The sequence below is a fragment of the Mastigoproctus giganteus genome, chromosome 11 (assembly GCF_048544385.1).
Source record: "Mastigoproctus giganteus isolate SK-2022 chromosome 11, ASM4854438v1, whole genome shotgun sequence".
Taxonomy (NCBI): Eukaryota; Metazoa; Arthropoda; class Arachnida; order Uropygi; family Thelyphonidae; genus Mastigoproctus; species Mastigoproctus giganteus.
Genome location: NC_143585.1, coordinates 123,947,390 through 123,964,533, shown reverse-complemented (window position 1 = coordinate 123,964,533; position 17,144 = coordinate 123,947,390). Strand labels below are relative to the sequence as shown.

The 17,144-nt window shown below is 38.6% G+C and overlaps 1 protein-coding gene across 2 annotated transcripts in view; it reads left to right on the top strand.

The window, feature by feature from the left end:
* Ide (Insulin degrading metalloproteinase) overlaps positions 1-17,144 on the top strand; it is a 692,915-nt gene that overhangs the window by 590,394 nt on the left and 85,377 nt on the right. For both annotated transcript variants that reach the window (XM_090384737.1, XM_090384738.1), the window contains exon 25: positions 7,788-7,935. In XM_090384737.1, the coding sequence (XP_090240863.1) occupies positions 7,788-7,935 (148 nt within the window). The remainder of the gene's footprint in view (positions 1-7,787; positions 7,936-17,144) is intronic.

Here is a 17,144-nt window from a genome sequence, read left to right as displayed (position 1 = left end):
CCATTTTGATATGGAAACAGAAATACTTGTGTAAATATTCCATTAATGTTTAAGAGTTTGGCTATCTGTAGGGCCAGCAGATATAAATTTTACTAGTCTGCCATTCTAATTTTTTATTACGAGTTTCTTATTTATTTTGGTTGCATTAGATTTTTTAGCTACTTAATTTAAACTTAAAAGCTATTATGTATACTATATTTAGTATATATGAATATGGTGAGGCTGGCATGTAACTAGCAGAAACAGATAGCTCATGTTGTAGGAGTAGTAGTCGCACATGATGCAAGAAAGCAAGTGAATAAGCTTATACAGCATCAGCCAAAAAAAAAAAAAAAAAATCACACCATTCCCTCGAAATGCCTGTCAAGTTCCTCCTTAAATTTATTTAACCTGCCAACTTCCACAATGACAGATGGAAGTGGCTAAAGGCAAATTTCCGCACATCTATTCTACATCTATCTTTGCTTAATTTGAATTTATGCCCCCTTACGTTCGTAATCTGAACAAGTGGAAGGATCCCATCAGAATTCAGTGTGCTCAACCCATTCAAGGCCTTATACACCTCAATCAGATCACCATGCAGGTGCCTAGTCTCCAGCCACTGCAATTTGCAGAACTTAAGCCTCTCTCTTGGTAAGAGGATCCCTTCATTCCACTCACCAACCTTGTTGCCCTTCTCTGTACACACTCAAGCAAATCTACATCCTTCCTAAAATGAGGCCTCTAGACCTGTACGCAGTACTCAAGGCAGGGCCTGACCATTGCCCATATCCAGTACTTTGCATTTGTCAAGGTTAAACTTCAGTTGCCACTTCTTAGCCCATCTGTCCAAATTATCTAGATCCTGTTGCAGTAGCACACTGCCATTATTATTATTAACAGCCCTGCCAACCTTTGTATCATCTGCAAACTTCGACATTAAGCCTGATATACCTTCATCAATATCATTGATAAATATACAAAACAACAGAGGACCCAACACCGAACCCTGCAGGACTCCACTAATAACATTAGTCCATGAAGAGCAGCACCCATTGATTACCACCCTCTGTCTTCTCCCACTTAACCATCCTTTTATCCATTGTAGTAACTTACCCTTAATATCATTCTGCTCCAATTTGTACAATACTCTTCCACACGTAACATCTGCAGAACGTTTGACAAAAAAAGTGTCAAAAGCTTTCCTGAAATCCAAATATATGATATCAAAATTATTTTTTGCATCCAGTTCCTTTGTAACCACATCATAATATCCTATCAAATTTGTCAGACAAGACTTTCCCTTAAACCCATGCTGTGTCTGAATTATTGCTGCAGTCTTGTCTAGATGATCCTGTAATGTATCTTTAACCAGTGACTCCATTATTTTACCCGGAACAGAAGTTAAACTAAATGGAATGTAATTACCCGTGTCACCCTTTGATCCCCCCCCTTTGTGAATTGGGGATACAATTGCACATCTCCAGGCCATTGGGACCTCCCCTGAATCCAAGTATGCTCTCATAATTATGGCTAAGGGTTTGCTTAGTTGCTTTAATATAACTGGATAGATCCCATCCACCCCAGGTGCCTGTTTTATGTATAACTTCAACAATTTCTCCTCCAATTTGCTCACAGTTATTAGCATTAGCATTAGTAGAGGCATTTGATGCAAGAAAGCAAGCTTATGCAGCATCAGCCAAAAAAAAAAATTAATTAATTAATTAAAAAAATAATAAATAAATAAATAAAAAATAACCACTTCCACTTCACCCCTCTGTTCGTTCGAAATACCTGTCCAGCTGAGCCTTAAACTTATTTAGCTATCAACTTCCACGACAAGGGATGGAAGTCAATTCCACCAACCAACCACCCGCTGGCTAAAGGCAAATTTCCTCACGCCTATCCTACATCTGTCTTTTCTCAATTTAAATTTATGCCCTCTCAGGTGATTATTCTGAGCAAGGGGAAGAATCCCATCAGCATTGAGCATGCTCAAACCATTCAAGGCTTTATACACCTCTATCAGATCACCTCGCTGCCTAGTCTCCAGACACTGTAATTTGCAAAACAAGCCTTTCTTCGTAAGAGCACCCCTTTGTTCCATTCACTAATCTTTTTGCCCTTCTCTGTACTCGTTCCAACATCTCTACATCCTTCTTGAAATGAGGCCTCCAGACCTGTATACAGTACTCTAGGTGTGGTCTGACCATTGCCTTATACAAGGGAATAATCACCTCCTTATCCCTGCTAGAAAAATTCCTATATATCATCGACAATACACCATGAGCTACTCTTGCTGCCCATCTGCACTGCTCAGAAAACTTCATATCTGCCTGCACAACCACCCCCAGGTCCCTTTCATTCTCTACCACTGTCAGTGTAGTACCACAGAGTTGATACATTGCTCTGGGGTTGCTGTTTCCCATATGTAGTACTTTACATTTGTCAATGTTAAACTTCATTTGCCACCTCGAAGCCCATCTGTCAACCTTTCCAGATCCTGTTGCAGTAGCATAGTGTCAGTAGTGTCCTTGACAACCCTGCCAACCTTCGTATCGTCTGCAAACTTGGACATTAAGCTTCATATACCATCAACAATATCATTTATAAATACAGAAAACAATAATGGACCCAATACTGAACCCTGAGGGACTCCACTAATAACATTAGCCCATGATGAGCAGTGTCCATTGATTACCACTCTCTGTCTTCTCCCCCTCAACCACCCCTTTATCCATAGCAGCAATTTGCCTCCAATGCCACACTGCTCCAATTTGTGCAGCAGTCTTCCATGTGCAACAGTATCAAAAGCCTTTCTAAGATCCAAGTATATAATATCAAAGTTATTCCCTGCATCCAGTTCTTTTGTGACTGCATCATAGTATCCAATCAAATTGGTCAGGCAAGACTTCCCCTTAACAAAACCATGCTGTGTCCTAGCTATAACTGAAGTCTTGTCTAGATGATCCTGCAGTGCTTCTTTAACCAGTGTCTCCATTAATTTTCCGGGAACAGAAGTTAAACTCACAGGTCTATAATTACTTGTGTCAGCCTTTGATCCTCCTTTGTGAATTGGGGGTCACATTTGCACATCTCGAGTCCATGGGTACCTCCCCTGAGTCCAAGGAAGCTCTCATAATTATGGCTAAGGGTTTGCTTACTTCCTTTGCTGCCTCCTTTAATATAACTGGATAGATCCCATCCACCCCAGGTGCCTTTCTTGTGTTTATCTTCAACAATTTCTCCTCCACTTTGCTCTCATTTATTACAAGATTCTCTAGCTTACTGCTAGAGTTGAATACACCTCTGGCATTCCCCTCGCTGAATAACTCCTCATGTGTGAATGTCGATGCAAAATATTCATTTAGTTTGTTAGCTACCTGAGCAGGGTCATCAACACACATAGTTCCTTTGGGACCAGTGCATTCTGCCTTGGAGATTGTTGCCTGATGCCCAGGAGTGAGCTCTGGCATTGAGTTGGGCAGCTGAGAGCTTGACGGGCCCCTCATGTTAATTTCTTCGAGGGCATCTACTCTACACTTCAAGCTCTCATAGACGCCCAGTAGAACGCTGAGTTGATACCTAGTTTCTAGACACTCTTTGCACCTGGCACACACACACACAGACATCCTCCTTGGCTAGATTATGTTCTGTTCCAGAGAGTTCGGCAAACATATCACAAGTTGCACATTTTTTTAGGCTGTGATGCATTGGAGAATCGCTCCCCTCAGTTCTCCCCCTAGTCACAGCATTCCTGCGACTTTGTACCCATTGCTTTGCTGCTCTAGTCTGGGACATGATATTTTAAATTAATAAGATCAATAAATTTAATTAATTAATTGTCAATACTATGCTATTTAATAGAATCCTAAATGCAATTAATCGTATTATGCTATATAATTATACATTAGAGCTGGGAATTTGAATTCCCTACTATACAAAAACAATGACTGCAAGATTCGAACAAAATAACAGTTTTACATATATTAAGTAGTAATCTACAAAAACTCTTTATCTACATTAAAAATAAATATAACCAGCGTTACTATAACTATAAGACTACGTGTAAAGTACAATATAAAATAACAATTAGGTAAATGAAAAGGCAAAGACTTATCGCTTTTTCGGAGCTTGTAATTCACAGCTGTAATTTTTAAAGAGAGTCAGCACCCTCTCTTTTCTTTGTTGTTGATGGCATAAAAATGAGAGGCACTAGCCCCAGTTGACATGCTTTCCGATGTAAGCCTGATTCAGTAACGAAATTATGGTATTATTGATTGCTTATTTTGTTAATATTGGAATTCCACCACTCTGCTTATTGGAGGCTTGAAGTGGTGAAACCCATGTTTAGTCTCTAGAGCAAAGTTTCCGGCATTCCCCTCCCCCCATACTTCTCCTTCAACCCATGCACGGTACTAAGTACTATAGGTTTTGATACCTTTCGTGTTTGGGGTTTTCATAAAAAAAAAAAAAAAAAATTAGTGTGATGTAATTATATATTGAGACGGTTAGGGCCCTTTGTAGGTTATGGTTACACCTTTTTCTTAAGCTTTATAGTTTGAAATAAAAATAAATATCTTGTACACACACACACACACACACACACACACACACACACACACACACACACACACACACACACACTTATTTATACATATTACTTTTTTAAAATTATGGTGCTACTTGGGAGCATCAGGTTTGTAGTGACTCCAACCAACCCACTAGTTATATATAAATCTAGCCCTGGTATAGATAGCCTTATATATAAATATATAACATAGATTCATATAAAAACAACAAAATTAATGTCAATTTAAAGATTAGAGACTTTTAGAGAAAGTTGGAGAGATTGAAGAACTAGAGAATACTGGAGAAATTGCAGAAAATTAGTGAAGGTTAGTGAAAATTAGCATTCTCCCTTATGGCCATACATCTGCTAAATTTGAGCAGACATTATGAGGAAGAATGTTAATTTTAATTAAATTTCTCCAGTATTCTCTAATTCTCCAATTTCTCTAACTTTCTCTAAAAATCTCTAATCTTCTTTAAATTTACATTAATTTTGTTGTTTTTATCTGAATCTATGTTTTATATTTATATATAAGGCTATCCATACCAGGGCTAGATTTGTACATAACTAGCGGGTTGGTTGGGGTCACTACAAACCTTATGCTCCCAAGTAGTACCATAATTTTAAAAGTAATATATATAAATAAGTTAATTACATATATAACCCATGCACGTATAATGTCTAATTGTCACCATACAATAGCATTAACGTAGGAGCTAATACCCTCATTTACATTATCGAAAAATCTAATTGTCGTTAGACATAATCCCAACACACACACACACACACACACACACACACACACACACACACACACACACACACACACATATATATATACTATCATTGAATTATATTAAATATTAACATAAGTTAAATTATAATGAATAAAAAAAAATAAATAAATAAATAATTAAGCATTCATTAGAGGCAGCGACATGCAATTCCTCCATATGAAGCTGAAATACATCCAATATTTTAAATTAAATAAAATAAAACATAAGCCATTAGTATGGCAAAAACTGTAGAGCGAAAATTAACATAAAAATAACCCAAATAAACAAACGAACGAAAAGAAAGAATAGACATAAATAGTAGCCCAGAAACCCTTGTATAATTTCGAACTTTAAATCCGATTAACAAAAACTATACAAAATTTAGGATAATGCCAATTACATATTAATTTAACGGTACCCCCCCCCCCCCGAGAGGTACCACTTCCGAAAAACGTGAAATATCACCAAAAGAGGGTTAAAGGAACTACCAAACGATAACAAAATCAAAATAAATTAAAATAAAATAGACTGACCATCATGCCCCATATCGACAGAGGATCACGAGGCCAATAATGGTCATGGAGTCGCTGCATTTCAATCGCTATACAAATCGTCGCCATGGTGAAAAGATCGAAGTACCAATTCACCCTCCCTCCTCCAATCGATCCACCAATGCAAAGGACTTGTACGGCGGTGGTCCTTATGCAGCGAAAATTTTTTTTTTTTTTATTCATTATAATTTAACTTATGTTAATATTTAATATAATTCAATGATAGTATATATTTCAGCTTCATATGGAGGAATTGCAAGTTGCTGCCTCTAATGAATGCTTAATTGTTTATTTATTTTATTATAATTTAACTTTCATCAACATTTAATATAATTCAATAGTAATGGGTCGATATGCTAATTTAGCAATGCCTGTGCCGCCATATATTTTCTTTTTTCTTCTATATAAGCTGATTCAGCTTACAGTATGTCAGTGGTGTGGCTCTGCTCTAGAGTGCTGTCTGTTCTATAATTTATTTTTCGCTGCATAAGGACCACCGCCGTACAAGTCCTCTGCATTGGTGGATCGATCGGAGGAGGGAGGATGAATTGGTACTTCGATCTTTTCACCATGGCGACGATTTGTATAGCGATTGAAATGCAGCAACTCCATGACCATTATTGGCCTCGTGGTCCTCTGTCGATATGAGGCATGATGGTCAGTCTATTTTATTTTAATTTATTTTGATTTTGTTATCGTTTGGTAGTTCCTTTAACCCTCTTTTGGTGAGATTTCACGTCTTTCGGAACTGGTACCTCTCGGTGGGGGGGGGGGTACCGCTAAATTAATATGTAATTGGCATTATCCTAAATTTTGTATAGGTTTTGTTAATCGGATTTAAAGTTCGAAATTATACAAGGGTTTCTGGGCTACTATTTATGTCTATTCTTTCTTTTCATTCGTTTGTTTATTTGGGTTATTTTTATGTTAATTTTTGCTCTACAGTTTTTGCCATACTACTGGCTTATGTTTTATTTTATTTAATTTAAAATATTGGAGATATATATATATATTTTTTTTTTTTTGTGTGTCTCCAAAACTATATTTTGATGTTATTCTATTTGGCCATGGGATATATATTATGTTTGAAACAGAGGACAATATTCTGGTGGTTGACACTTGAGAATGACACCATGATTATGAAATATACAGCCACTCCCTGGCTTACAAAACACTCGACTTACGGAAATTCGACTTCATGTAAGTTTTTGCCGGTCGGTGCAAACTTTAAAAAAAATCATGGAAACATATTTTGCATCCCGTAGGAGGTATAAATGGAGGTATCATGAAAATATCATAATGTGAACCAAATAACACTTTTTTTTTTTTTTTATTTTGTAATTTGTTCCAAGACCTCGGAAGTTGAAATTTTCGCTATGTAACTAAGCTATTTATATAGCAAAAGTTATATAAAGGTAGCATGTACTAGGTTCTCATATCTTTCTGATTTGGTGTCACCATAAAAACAAAAGTAAAAAAATGATTAAAAACTCTGATTTTAGTAGTGCAGTTTAATTCTATTTAATATGAGGATATTACCACCTCACTTAACAAACCTTTTGATTCAGCTGTTAAGATCTTTTCTTTCTGATTTTCCATGTATGGTAACCCCCCCCTCTCTCTCTCAACTGCTTTGATTAACACATGTAGTACCATAACCATTCACACATTAATTTAAATATAGCAAGCAAGACAGCAAGCAGATTACTTCTGCTTGCAATCTTTGTTTTCCAGAGAATGTCAGAATAGTTTTGACTGCTCTACTCAGTGTATATTAATGTTTAATTTTTGGCATGAGAAATACAATATTATTTAACTTTTGATATTCTTTTTTGATAATAATTTTACTATTTGCTGAAGAATGAGGTAGTTTTTACTTAAATTGGTTTTCTTAATTTCCATTTATAGAAATATATACAAGAAATGACAGAAAAAGAATTTGAAGTACACAAAGCTGCACTTTCTGCCCGCAGACTAGAAAAACCTAAAAAACTTGCACAACAGTCAGCAAAATATTGGAGAGAGATTTTGACTCAACAGTACAACTTTGATAGAGGTATGATTAATATAATAATTAAACATTTATGGTTGCATACTATTGTTGGTTTTGCACTGCCCTCCCAACACATTAACTTGTTTTCCACTATCAATCATTCACATCAATTCTACAAGGCATGTACAGATATATGACAATTTGTAGGATATACTCACACAAGAATATGCCAAGACTCCAATATGATTATGCTCTCCAGATTTACCATATTTTTTTGCAACTGTTATACTTCTAATGGATGTTTTCAAATAATCTGACAAATTCTCAAATGGTGCACATGTGGAAAGACTTCATATATCATTCTTTGCTCAGTGTTTGTCTTGTGTGCTAGTGCTGTGTTTATGATATTAGTAGTAGTAGTATTACTGGCAAACTTAAATAGCATCTGCCAAATAGGGGGGGGAATGCTACACACTTCACCCATCCAGGTATGGATGGGTGAACTAGACAAATTCTTTGACAGTAGTCCAAAATTTTCTCTAGTTATTCCTTGAATTTATTCAAACCACCTGCTGACTGAAGACAAACTTCCACACATCTATCCAGCAACCATTCTTCCTCATCTTAAATGTATGCCCCCCTCATGCATGTAGTCTCAGCAAGAGGAGGAATGCCATTCCCACTCGGCTTACTCAGTTCAAAGGGGAACTGAGTAAGGAACTGGGCTGAGAAACTATCATTTCTCAGCCCAGTTACCCAATTTTCCTAGATCTGTTTGCAATAGCTCACCCTGATTACTCTCATTAACTGCCCTGCCAACCTTTGTCATCTACAAACTTTGACATTAAGCCTGATATACCTTCATCAATTTCATTGATAAATATTGAAAACAACAATTGGCCCAGCACTGAACCCTGGGGGACTTCACTGATAACATTAGTCCACAAAGAGCAGTGCCCATTGATAACCATTCTCTGTCTTCTTCCACGTAGCCATCCCTTTATCCATAGCAGCAACTTGCTCTTAATGCCACATTGCTCCAGTTTATATAGCAGTTCCTTATGTGCAACAGTATCAAAAGCCTTCCAGAAATCCAAGTATACAATATCAGAATTATTCTTGATAGTTCTTTGGTCACTGCATCATAGTAACCTATGAGATTGGTTAGAAAAGACTGCATCTTAAACATCTATGCTATGATTGCATTATGATTGCATTCCTGTTCAGATGGTCCTGCATTACTTCCTTAACCAAGGACTAACCAGATTTTTTTTTTTTTTCCTAGTGCAGCAAAAGCTTGTGGCTTCCTTGCACTATATGGCAAATACTATTAATATTTAGAACTAAGCTTTGAACAGTATTTCTTCATTTGTATGAGAAGCCTTGTAGCTTCTATGATTACTTCCCTGAATTCTTCCTATTTAGAATTTGATGTTGGTAACATCACCAGTTGGTTCCACTGCATAGAATTTAAAACCTGTTTGAGACTACTGTAGTCTCTCTCTCTTTCTCACAAAAGCCTTTCCTTTACCCTTGACAGTGGCGCCTCCGTAGCAAGGTGAGCAGGAGCAGTGCGCACGCTTCTTGATTAGACCGGGGTTCGAGCCCGTGACCACCAAATACGGAGGGTGTGGAAAGGTCAGGGAATGACCACCGCATATCCCCGGAGCAATATGGCCTTAGTTGCTAATGCTCCTAAAAACCAAATAACAAACAAACAACCCTTGACAGTAGTGGTATCTTTAATTAAATTCCACATTTGTACACTGTGATCACTGTCATCCAGTGTGTCTTTTACGTGCAGATTCATAATGCATGTAGAATCATTGCTGATAACCAGATCAAGTGTATTGTTTCCTCTTATTGCCTCTCTGACATGCTTCTGTAGAAAACAGTTATCCAAGAAATATACAAAAGTCTTCCTAGTGTGCGAGTGACCAACCTACAAATTATAGTCCACATCTAGAAAGTTAAAATCCCTCATTATAAGACATTCAGATTCCTGGCCCACTCTGTTTCTCTGTATGGCTGTTTGGTATGTTCATCACAATCGGGCACTTCCGTGGGCAGGAGCAGCAGTGCGTAGCACATGCTTCTTGATTAGGCCGGGGTTCGAGCCCATGACCACCAAATACGGAGGATGCGGAAAGGTAAGGGAATGACCACCGCATATCCCCGGAGCAATATGACCTTAGTTGCTAATGCTCCTAAAAACCAAATAACAACAACATCATCACAATCATTAGGCCTGTAACCCACTCTTACTCTCAATTTTGTTTTCCCAGTGCTTGTATCACACCAAACGGACTCAACATTGCACTGGTCACCCATGTTGACTGGATGCACTGCCTTAGATTTAATATGCTTCCTAACTAAGAGCATAATCCCTCTGCCCCTGCTGTCCTATTTGTTTTTCCAGTATACATTGTACTCCCCACATTCAAAGTCAGCATCACTTATGTGTGAGTGACACCATGTTTCCACTATTCCTACAATGTCTGCATTTAATGATTTAATCAGCACTTTGAATACATTGAATTTATTTACAATGCTCTTAATCTTAGTTCTCCTTACACAGCCCATGTATTCACTGGTTCCACGATGATCCACAGGAGGGCCTGAAATCCCCAACATCTTGCTTTCCAGGCTACTGCATTTTCTAATAGAAGCAGTGCAAGAATCACCTTCACCTCTGCTTGCAACTCTAATTAATCTATTGGTCTGTGTATCTTCCCAAGCTAGCAGTTTTTCGACCCATCTATCACTGCCTTGAGAGCATTAGTAAATATTCTTGCACCCCTTCTATTTAACTATATTCCATCCCTGTAAAAACAGTCTCTCCTGTTAACAAGTACAGACTATGCTGAGAAAACATCTGCCGCATAAGGTTTGCACATTCTCTCTAGGGCCAAATTGATTTACAAGTCTCTCAAGATGTACTCAATTCCTATCATGTCTGGGCAAAATTGCAGACACGTTTCAAATTCATTCATAACCCGTGACTTTTTCCTGACATTGCCATGTACTTGTTAAGGTACAGGGCAATGTACTTGTTAAGGTACAGGGTAAGGTACTTGATATTAAGAGTAGGAGATCTGAGGACTTAACAAGTCCTCAGATCTCCTACTCTTAATATCATTAGTGCCAATGTTTACAACAATTTCGCCTTTTGTGCTAAAGTTATCTGCCCATCATCTACTTTTGCCCCTTGCAGACATACCCTGGTCCTATTCCATCTATCCTTCTCACACAACATATTTCGGGCGCCTCCGTAGCCAGGTGGGAAGGAGCAGCAGTGCATAGCACACGCTTCTTGATTAGACCGGGGTTCGAGCCTGTCGCCACCAAATATGGAGGATGCGGAAAGGTCAGGGAATGACCACCGCATATCCCGGAGCAATATGGCCTTAGTTGCTAATGCTCCTAAAAAAAACCAAAAACAACAACAACATATTTCCAGTATCACTAACTATAGAATTACCAACAAGGACCACCTCCTTTGGGACCAGTGCATTCTGCCTTGGACATTTCTGCCGTGTTTACCTGATGCACAAGTGTGAGCTCTGGCACTGAGTTATGCAGCTGGAGCTTGATAGGCCCTTATTTTAATTCCTTTGAAGGTATCTACCCTACTCTTCAAACTCTCATAAACTCCCATCAGAATGCTGAGTTGGCATCTAATTTCTTCACACTCTTGGCACTGAACACACACACACAAAGTCATCCCCCTTAGCTGTATCATTTCCTGTTCCAGAAAGGTTGGTGTAAACTGCACAATTTGTGCATTTTGTTATGCCACGATTCGTAGGAGAATTGTGCCCACCTTGGTTATCGCCTGAGCTATAGCACTTCCGCTACTTTGTGCCCATTGCTTTGTTGTTCTAGTCAGAGGAACGAATTCCATTTAAATACAATTTAATTGATCAAAAATTAAAATTAATAAAATTAATCAATTTAATTGATTAATTGACAATACTACCCTAAGCTAATAGATTCCTAAATGCAGTGATATGTATTAGGTTATCTAGCTTTTTATTATACCTTATGCATCAAGTCTAAGATATATGATATGTTATAGTATTATGATTGCAGTTTTAAATTAATTATATCCTTACTACAAAGTGAAATTTCTAAGCTAAAAACAAAAAAAAAAATTGTGCCTAACAAGTGATCAGAACCTTCGAGCTACTTATTTATCACAATTTGAACTTTACTATTCCATTACACGAGGCTTAGAGGAGAACAGGCATTCTGTGTGTTATTAGACATTCAGTCTAAAACACTGATGGATCCAATATCTTTCTATTTAAGGAGATTTAGGAGAAGTCTGGTTGGCCTGCCTCCCCAAAATCCACTCATGCACACCTTGATGGTAAGCCTTGTTACGTAACTTAGGTGGCAATGAATGTGTAGAGTGGTTCTCTTCAAGACGCCTGGTCAGCGTGAAGAGGAAAAGACAAAACCCTACAGCACGACGAAACAAATGGCCCTCAGTGCCCAGCAGTTTTCACTCCCCCTCTTACGGCAGCCAGAGGATCAGAGTGGAAGCAGAGGGTGCTGAGAATCTCTGGGTATGACCAGGCTGCCATGCACGTAAACTGAACTTGGCCTGTTACAACGTAAGATCACTCATCAGTGAAGAAAGGATATTAGAGCTGGAAAAGGAATTAGAATATCATCGGTCTGGGTGAAACAAGAAGAAGAAATGAATCACTTATAAGTTTAGCAAGTGGAAATCTGCTGTACACCAATGGAAACAGTGAAAGGAGCGAAGGCGGAGTTGGCGTTCTGGTCCATAAAGATATAAAAAACAACATTTTGGAATTCAAAAGTACATCACCAAGGGTGTCAAGACTACTACTCAGGATTTCTAAGAGATACAAGTTAAAGGTTATAATGATTTATGCACCGACATCGAGCCACAATGATGAAGAGGTTGAAGATATGTACACCGAAATTGAGAGTCTTCTAGACGAGCAGAAAACCCACTACACTATCATTATGGGGAACTTCAATGCTAAGGTTGGAAAGAGAGAAAGCAGTGCAGAAAGGGGAAACTATAGGATATTTTGGAATTAGTGAAAGAAATGAAAGAGGTGAAAGACTTGTGGAATTTGCAGAATCTTGAGGATTGCCTGTAATGAACACTTTTTGCAAGAAAAGGGTGAACAGAAAGTGGACATGGAAGAGCCCAAGTGGATTAACAACTAATGAAATCGACTTCATCCTCACTAACAGAAGATATATTGTGAATGATGTTACCGTCCTGAACAAGGTAAATGATCACAGAATGGTAAGGTGCACACTTGATATAGTTGTAAGAAAAGAAAGGAAAAAACTGACTTGAGTAAATAATACAAAGGTCTTTGAGATAACAGATGAGGAGAAAAGCAGTATGTACTGGAACTTAAGAACAAGTTTGAGCTTCTGTAGACTGCTCAGAACAAAGATATTGACGAGGAATATTGCAACTTTCTGAAAGTGAAGAAGCCCAAGAAACCTATAAGTAAATTGAAATCCAAAGGTGAAAAAATTAGTCAAGAAACACTTGTCATGGTGAACCGAAGACAACAAATGAAGAGCAAAATAAACACTGACAAGGAGAAAATTGAGTATACTGAGTTATGCAAAGACGAGGACATAAGATGATTTAACACAAGAAAAGTAGAACAAGCATTAAAGGAAAACAAAGGACTTAAATCAGCAGCCATGAGCAGTAATACAGAAAGACAAATTATACTGAAACTGAAGAATACCGATGGTATACTTTTAAATAGCAGAGAAGACATAATTCAAATAGCAGAAGACTACTACAGAGAATTATACAAGGAGTGAGGGGATGATGCCAGCAGTGGGGAAGATGGATCGCATTAGTAACACATACAACATACCCAATATCCTTCCTGATGAGGTTGAACATGTGCTGAAGAAAATGAAGAACAAGAAAGCCCCGGGGGAAGATGAAGTTACTGTAGAAAGGTTAAAATAGGGAGGAAGAGACATGACACAAAAACTGGCAAGACTCTTCACTAAATGCATTAGAAAAGGTGATGCCTAAGGAGTGGAATAATGCAATCATAGTTTTGCTGCATAAGAAAGGAGATAAATTGAAAATTGGAAATTGTAGACCAATTAGCTTGTCATCCCACATTTACAAGTTGTTCACAAGGGTCATCACTAACAGATTAGAAAGAATACTTGATGAGAATCAACCGAAAGAGCAAGCTGGCTTTAGGAGAGGATTCTCAACTATGGATCACCTTCATGTAATATAGCTAATGGAGAAAGCAAATGAATATAAAACACCATTATGCCTTGCATTTGTGGATTATGAAAAGACATTTGATTTCATACAGCATAAGGCAATGTTTCGGGTACTGGAAAGTCAAGGCATAGATATCCCATATATTACGATTTTGAAGAAAATATATGAGAACGCTACCTCATTTATTGGACTAGACAAAGACAGTAGCAAAAATTAAAATTGAGAAAGGAGTTTGACAAGGAGACACAATATCTCCAAAGTTGTTTACTGCTGCCCTTGAAGAAGCATTCAGAAGATTAGACTGGTCCCAGAAAGGAGCCAGTGTGAATGGACAGTACCTAAACCATTTACGATTTGCAGAGGAGATTGTGATCATAAGCTATGATCCCAAAGAATTAGAGGAAAATCTTAATCAGTTATGCAGAGTTAGTAATGATTTTGGACTAAAGATGAATATGGCTAAAACAAACGGATATAATAATTGCCACAGAAACGGATATAATAATTGAAGGAGCAGTAATTGAAGAGGTGGAGTCGTATACTTATTTGGGACAAGTCATAGGCTGTAATAATGATAAATGGCTGGAAGTCAAGAGAAGAATAAATTTTGGATGAATAGCATTCAGGAAATATAGTCATATACTGAGGAGCAATATCCCAATTTGTTTGAAAAGTAAAATAATGAACCAATGTATACTCCCCACCATGACTTATGCAAGTGAAATTTGGGCACTTACCGAAAGAATGGAAGAAAAGCTGAGAACTAAACAGCAAAGAATGGAATGAATTTTATTGGGAATCAGACTGTTAGATAAGAAAAGAATCACATGGAGTATGCAGCAAACTCAAGCAAACGACATTCTTATCAAAACTAAAGAACTAAAATGGTGTTGGGCAGGACACTTAGCTCGAATACATGATGACAGATGAACTAAGAAAATAACAGAATGGTACCCATGAGGAGCTAAAAGAAAACCTGGAAGACAACAATGAAGATGCACAGATGAAATTCATGAGTTTGTGGGTAGTAAATGGATGGCCGTTGCACAAAACAGAAGGAACTGGAAAGTTGCTGGAGAGGCCTCCATCCTGCAATGGATTGAAAATGGCTGATGATGATTCCACTGCACTACTATTTAAGTGTTACGATATTCGCACCGAAACAGCAATACAATTGCAGTAAGTAAAGTGTAAAGTGTGTTCGTGTCAAACGGCACCAGGGGTTTCCCCCATCTCCGCGTGGTTTTCTTTGTGGGTGTAACAGATCACTGTTAAGGGCAGAGATTTAAAAGTGTATGGGATTTGGAAGTATTGTGTTGTGTATCGTTGTTCCTCTGGCCATTTAGCCGCTAGACCCCTGCTGGGGCCCAACGTTGCCCACACTCAGCCCTGTGGAGGCAGACCAGGTACACCCAGCATAATTATTTACTCTGGCAGGCCCTGCCACTTAATTTCCTGAGATTTCAGTGGCTAGGGCCTAATAAAAAAAAAAAAAAAAATATATATATATATATATATATAATATAAAAAAAAATTGTAATAATAAATAAAATAAAATAAATAAAAATAATAATAATAACGCGATTTTAAGGGGTTGTTCGCTAATGAGGTTAAGTTTCGGAATTGATGCACGATTTGGCTGTTATAATTTGGAAGTTTAAGTTTTTGTCGTGTGGGGCGTACACTGTGATGTATAGAGAGAGAGAGTGGGGGGTAAGATTGAAGACTGGAGGGGAAAGACAGAAGTATGAGGCCAATAGGGTAGACGACCCCAGATATCAGTGTGGCATGCCCATGCCGCACCAGGAGAAGTAGACGGGGGGGGGGACGGTCCCGGCCCCTCCCACCGCCAGGATATGGAGAGAAAGTGGGCCAGACTAGGTGTCCAACCCAGATCGCCAAAAGGCGAGGCAACAGCGTAGCTGCGGTCACAGTCATGGTTTCTGGATGTTCAGTTCAGTGTCACTTCAGGTAGGTCACAGTCTTGATTCAGTCTCACTTGTCTCGTGTTCATCTTATGAGATCAGGAAGAGGAGTGATGACTCTGGTCAGTTTGTAGTACTGCTTTGATGTCAATTCAGGTAGTCATATTCGTTGAGAGCATCAGTCCTGGCCATTTGCACCAGGTCATTGAATGGAGAGTTATCTTTGTTGGTAATTTCTTCTGATCGGTTGTAGTCATGCAGTATGTTCATGCTGTAGTCTTGAATGTCTCCTCCTTGGTTAGTTTCAATGGAGTTCTTCTATTCAGATGTTTCCATATTGTTGCGGATAGCGATTTCTGTTCTCCTTCTGTTAAAGATGTCCTGGGCGTAGCGGCTGAACGCGGTGTACTCGTCTTCCGAATCCAGGAGGTGATGCTCATTGTCTTTTGGTACAAACTTTATACTGGTGATGAGTACTGATCTTTGTTCCTCGTAGCATTCACATTTGTGCATGATATGCTGCCACGTCTCCGTATTGCCACAGGTGCAAGTTGGGTCCTCGGTCAGTCCGAATGCATTCAGTTTTGCGTTAAAGGGCCCATGGCCCGTCAGGAGGAAGGTGGTGTTCAGTCCTGGGTAGAACCATTTGGGGGCTTTTGGATAGGTCTTGTCTACGTAGGGTATAAATTTCCGTGTGACTTCACCCTTGGTCGTCTCTTGCCATCTCCTCTGCCAAGTTTCTTTCGGGTGTTCCATGATTTTCTGTTTTTCCATTCGGTGGTTGTTTGTAGGGTCCAGTGTAAAGGTGTCAAACTTGGTCGGTGTTCCCTTTGCCAGGTAGTACATCAACCCACATCTCGCCACCTCCAGGTCCAGAGGGAGAGTTCCCGCCAGGACCTGCAGCGCACAGGTACTCACCATGTTACACGTCCTGGTGATGGTGAGGAGTATTTTTTGCTGTATTGTATCGAGGATTCTTTTATTTACTGCAGTTCTTGCTTTGACGTACCATATTGGGGCTCCATAAGTAATTGCTGGGACGAAAATTGCTTTATAGTAGTGGGATAACGTTCTTTTGTTTA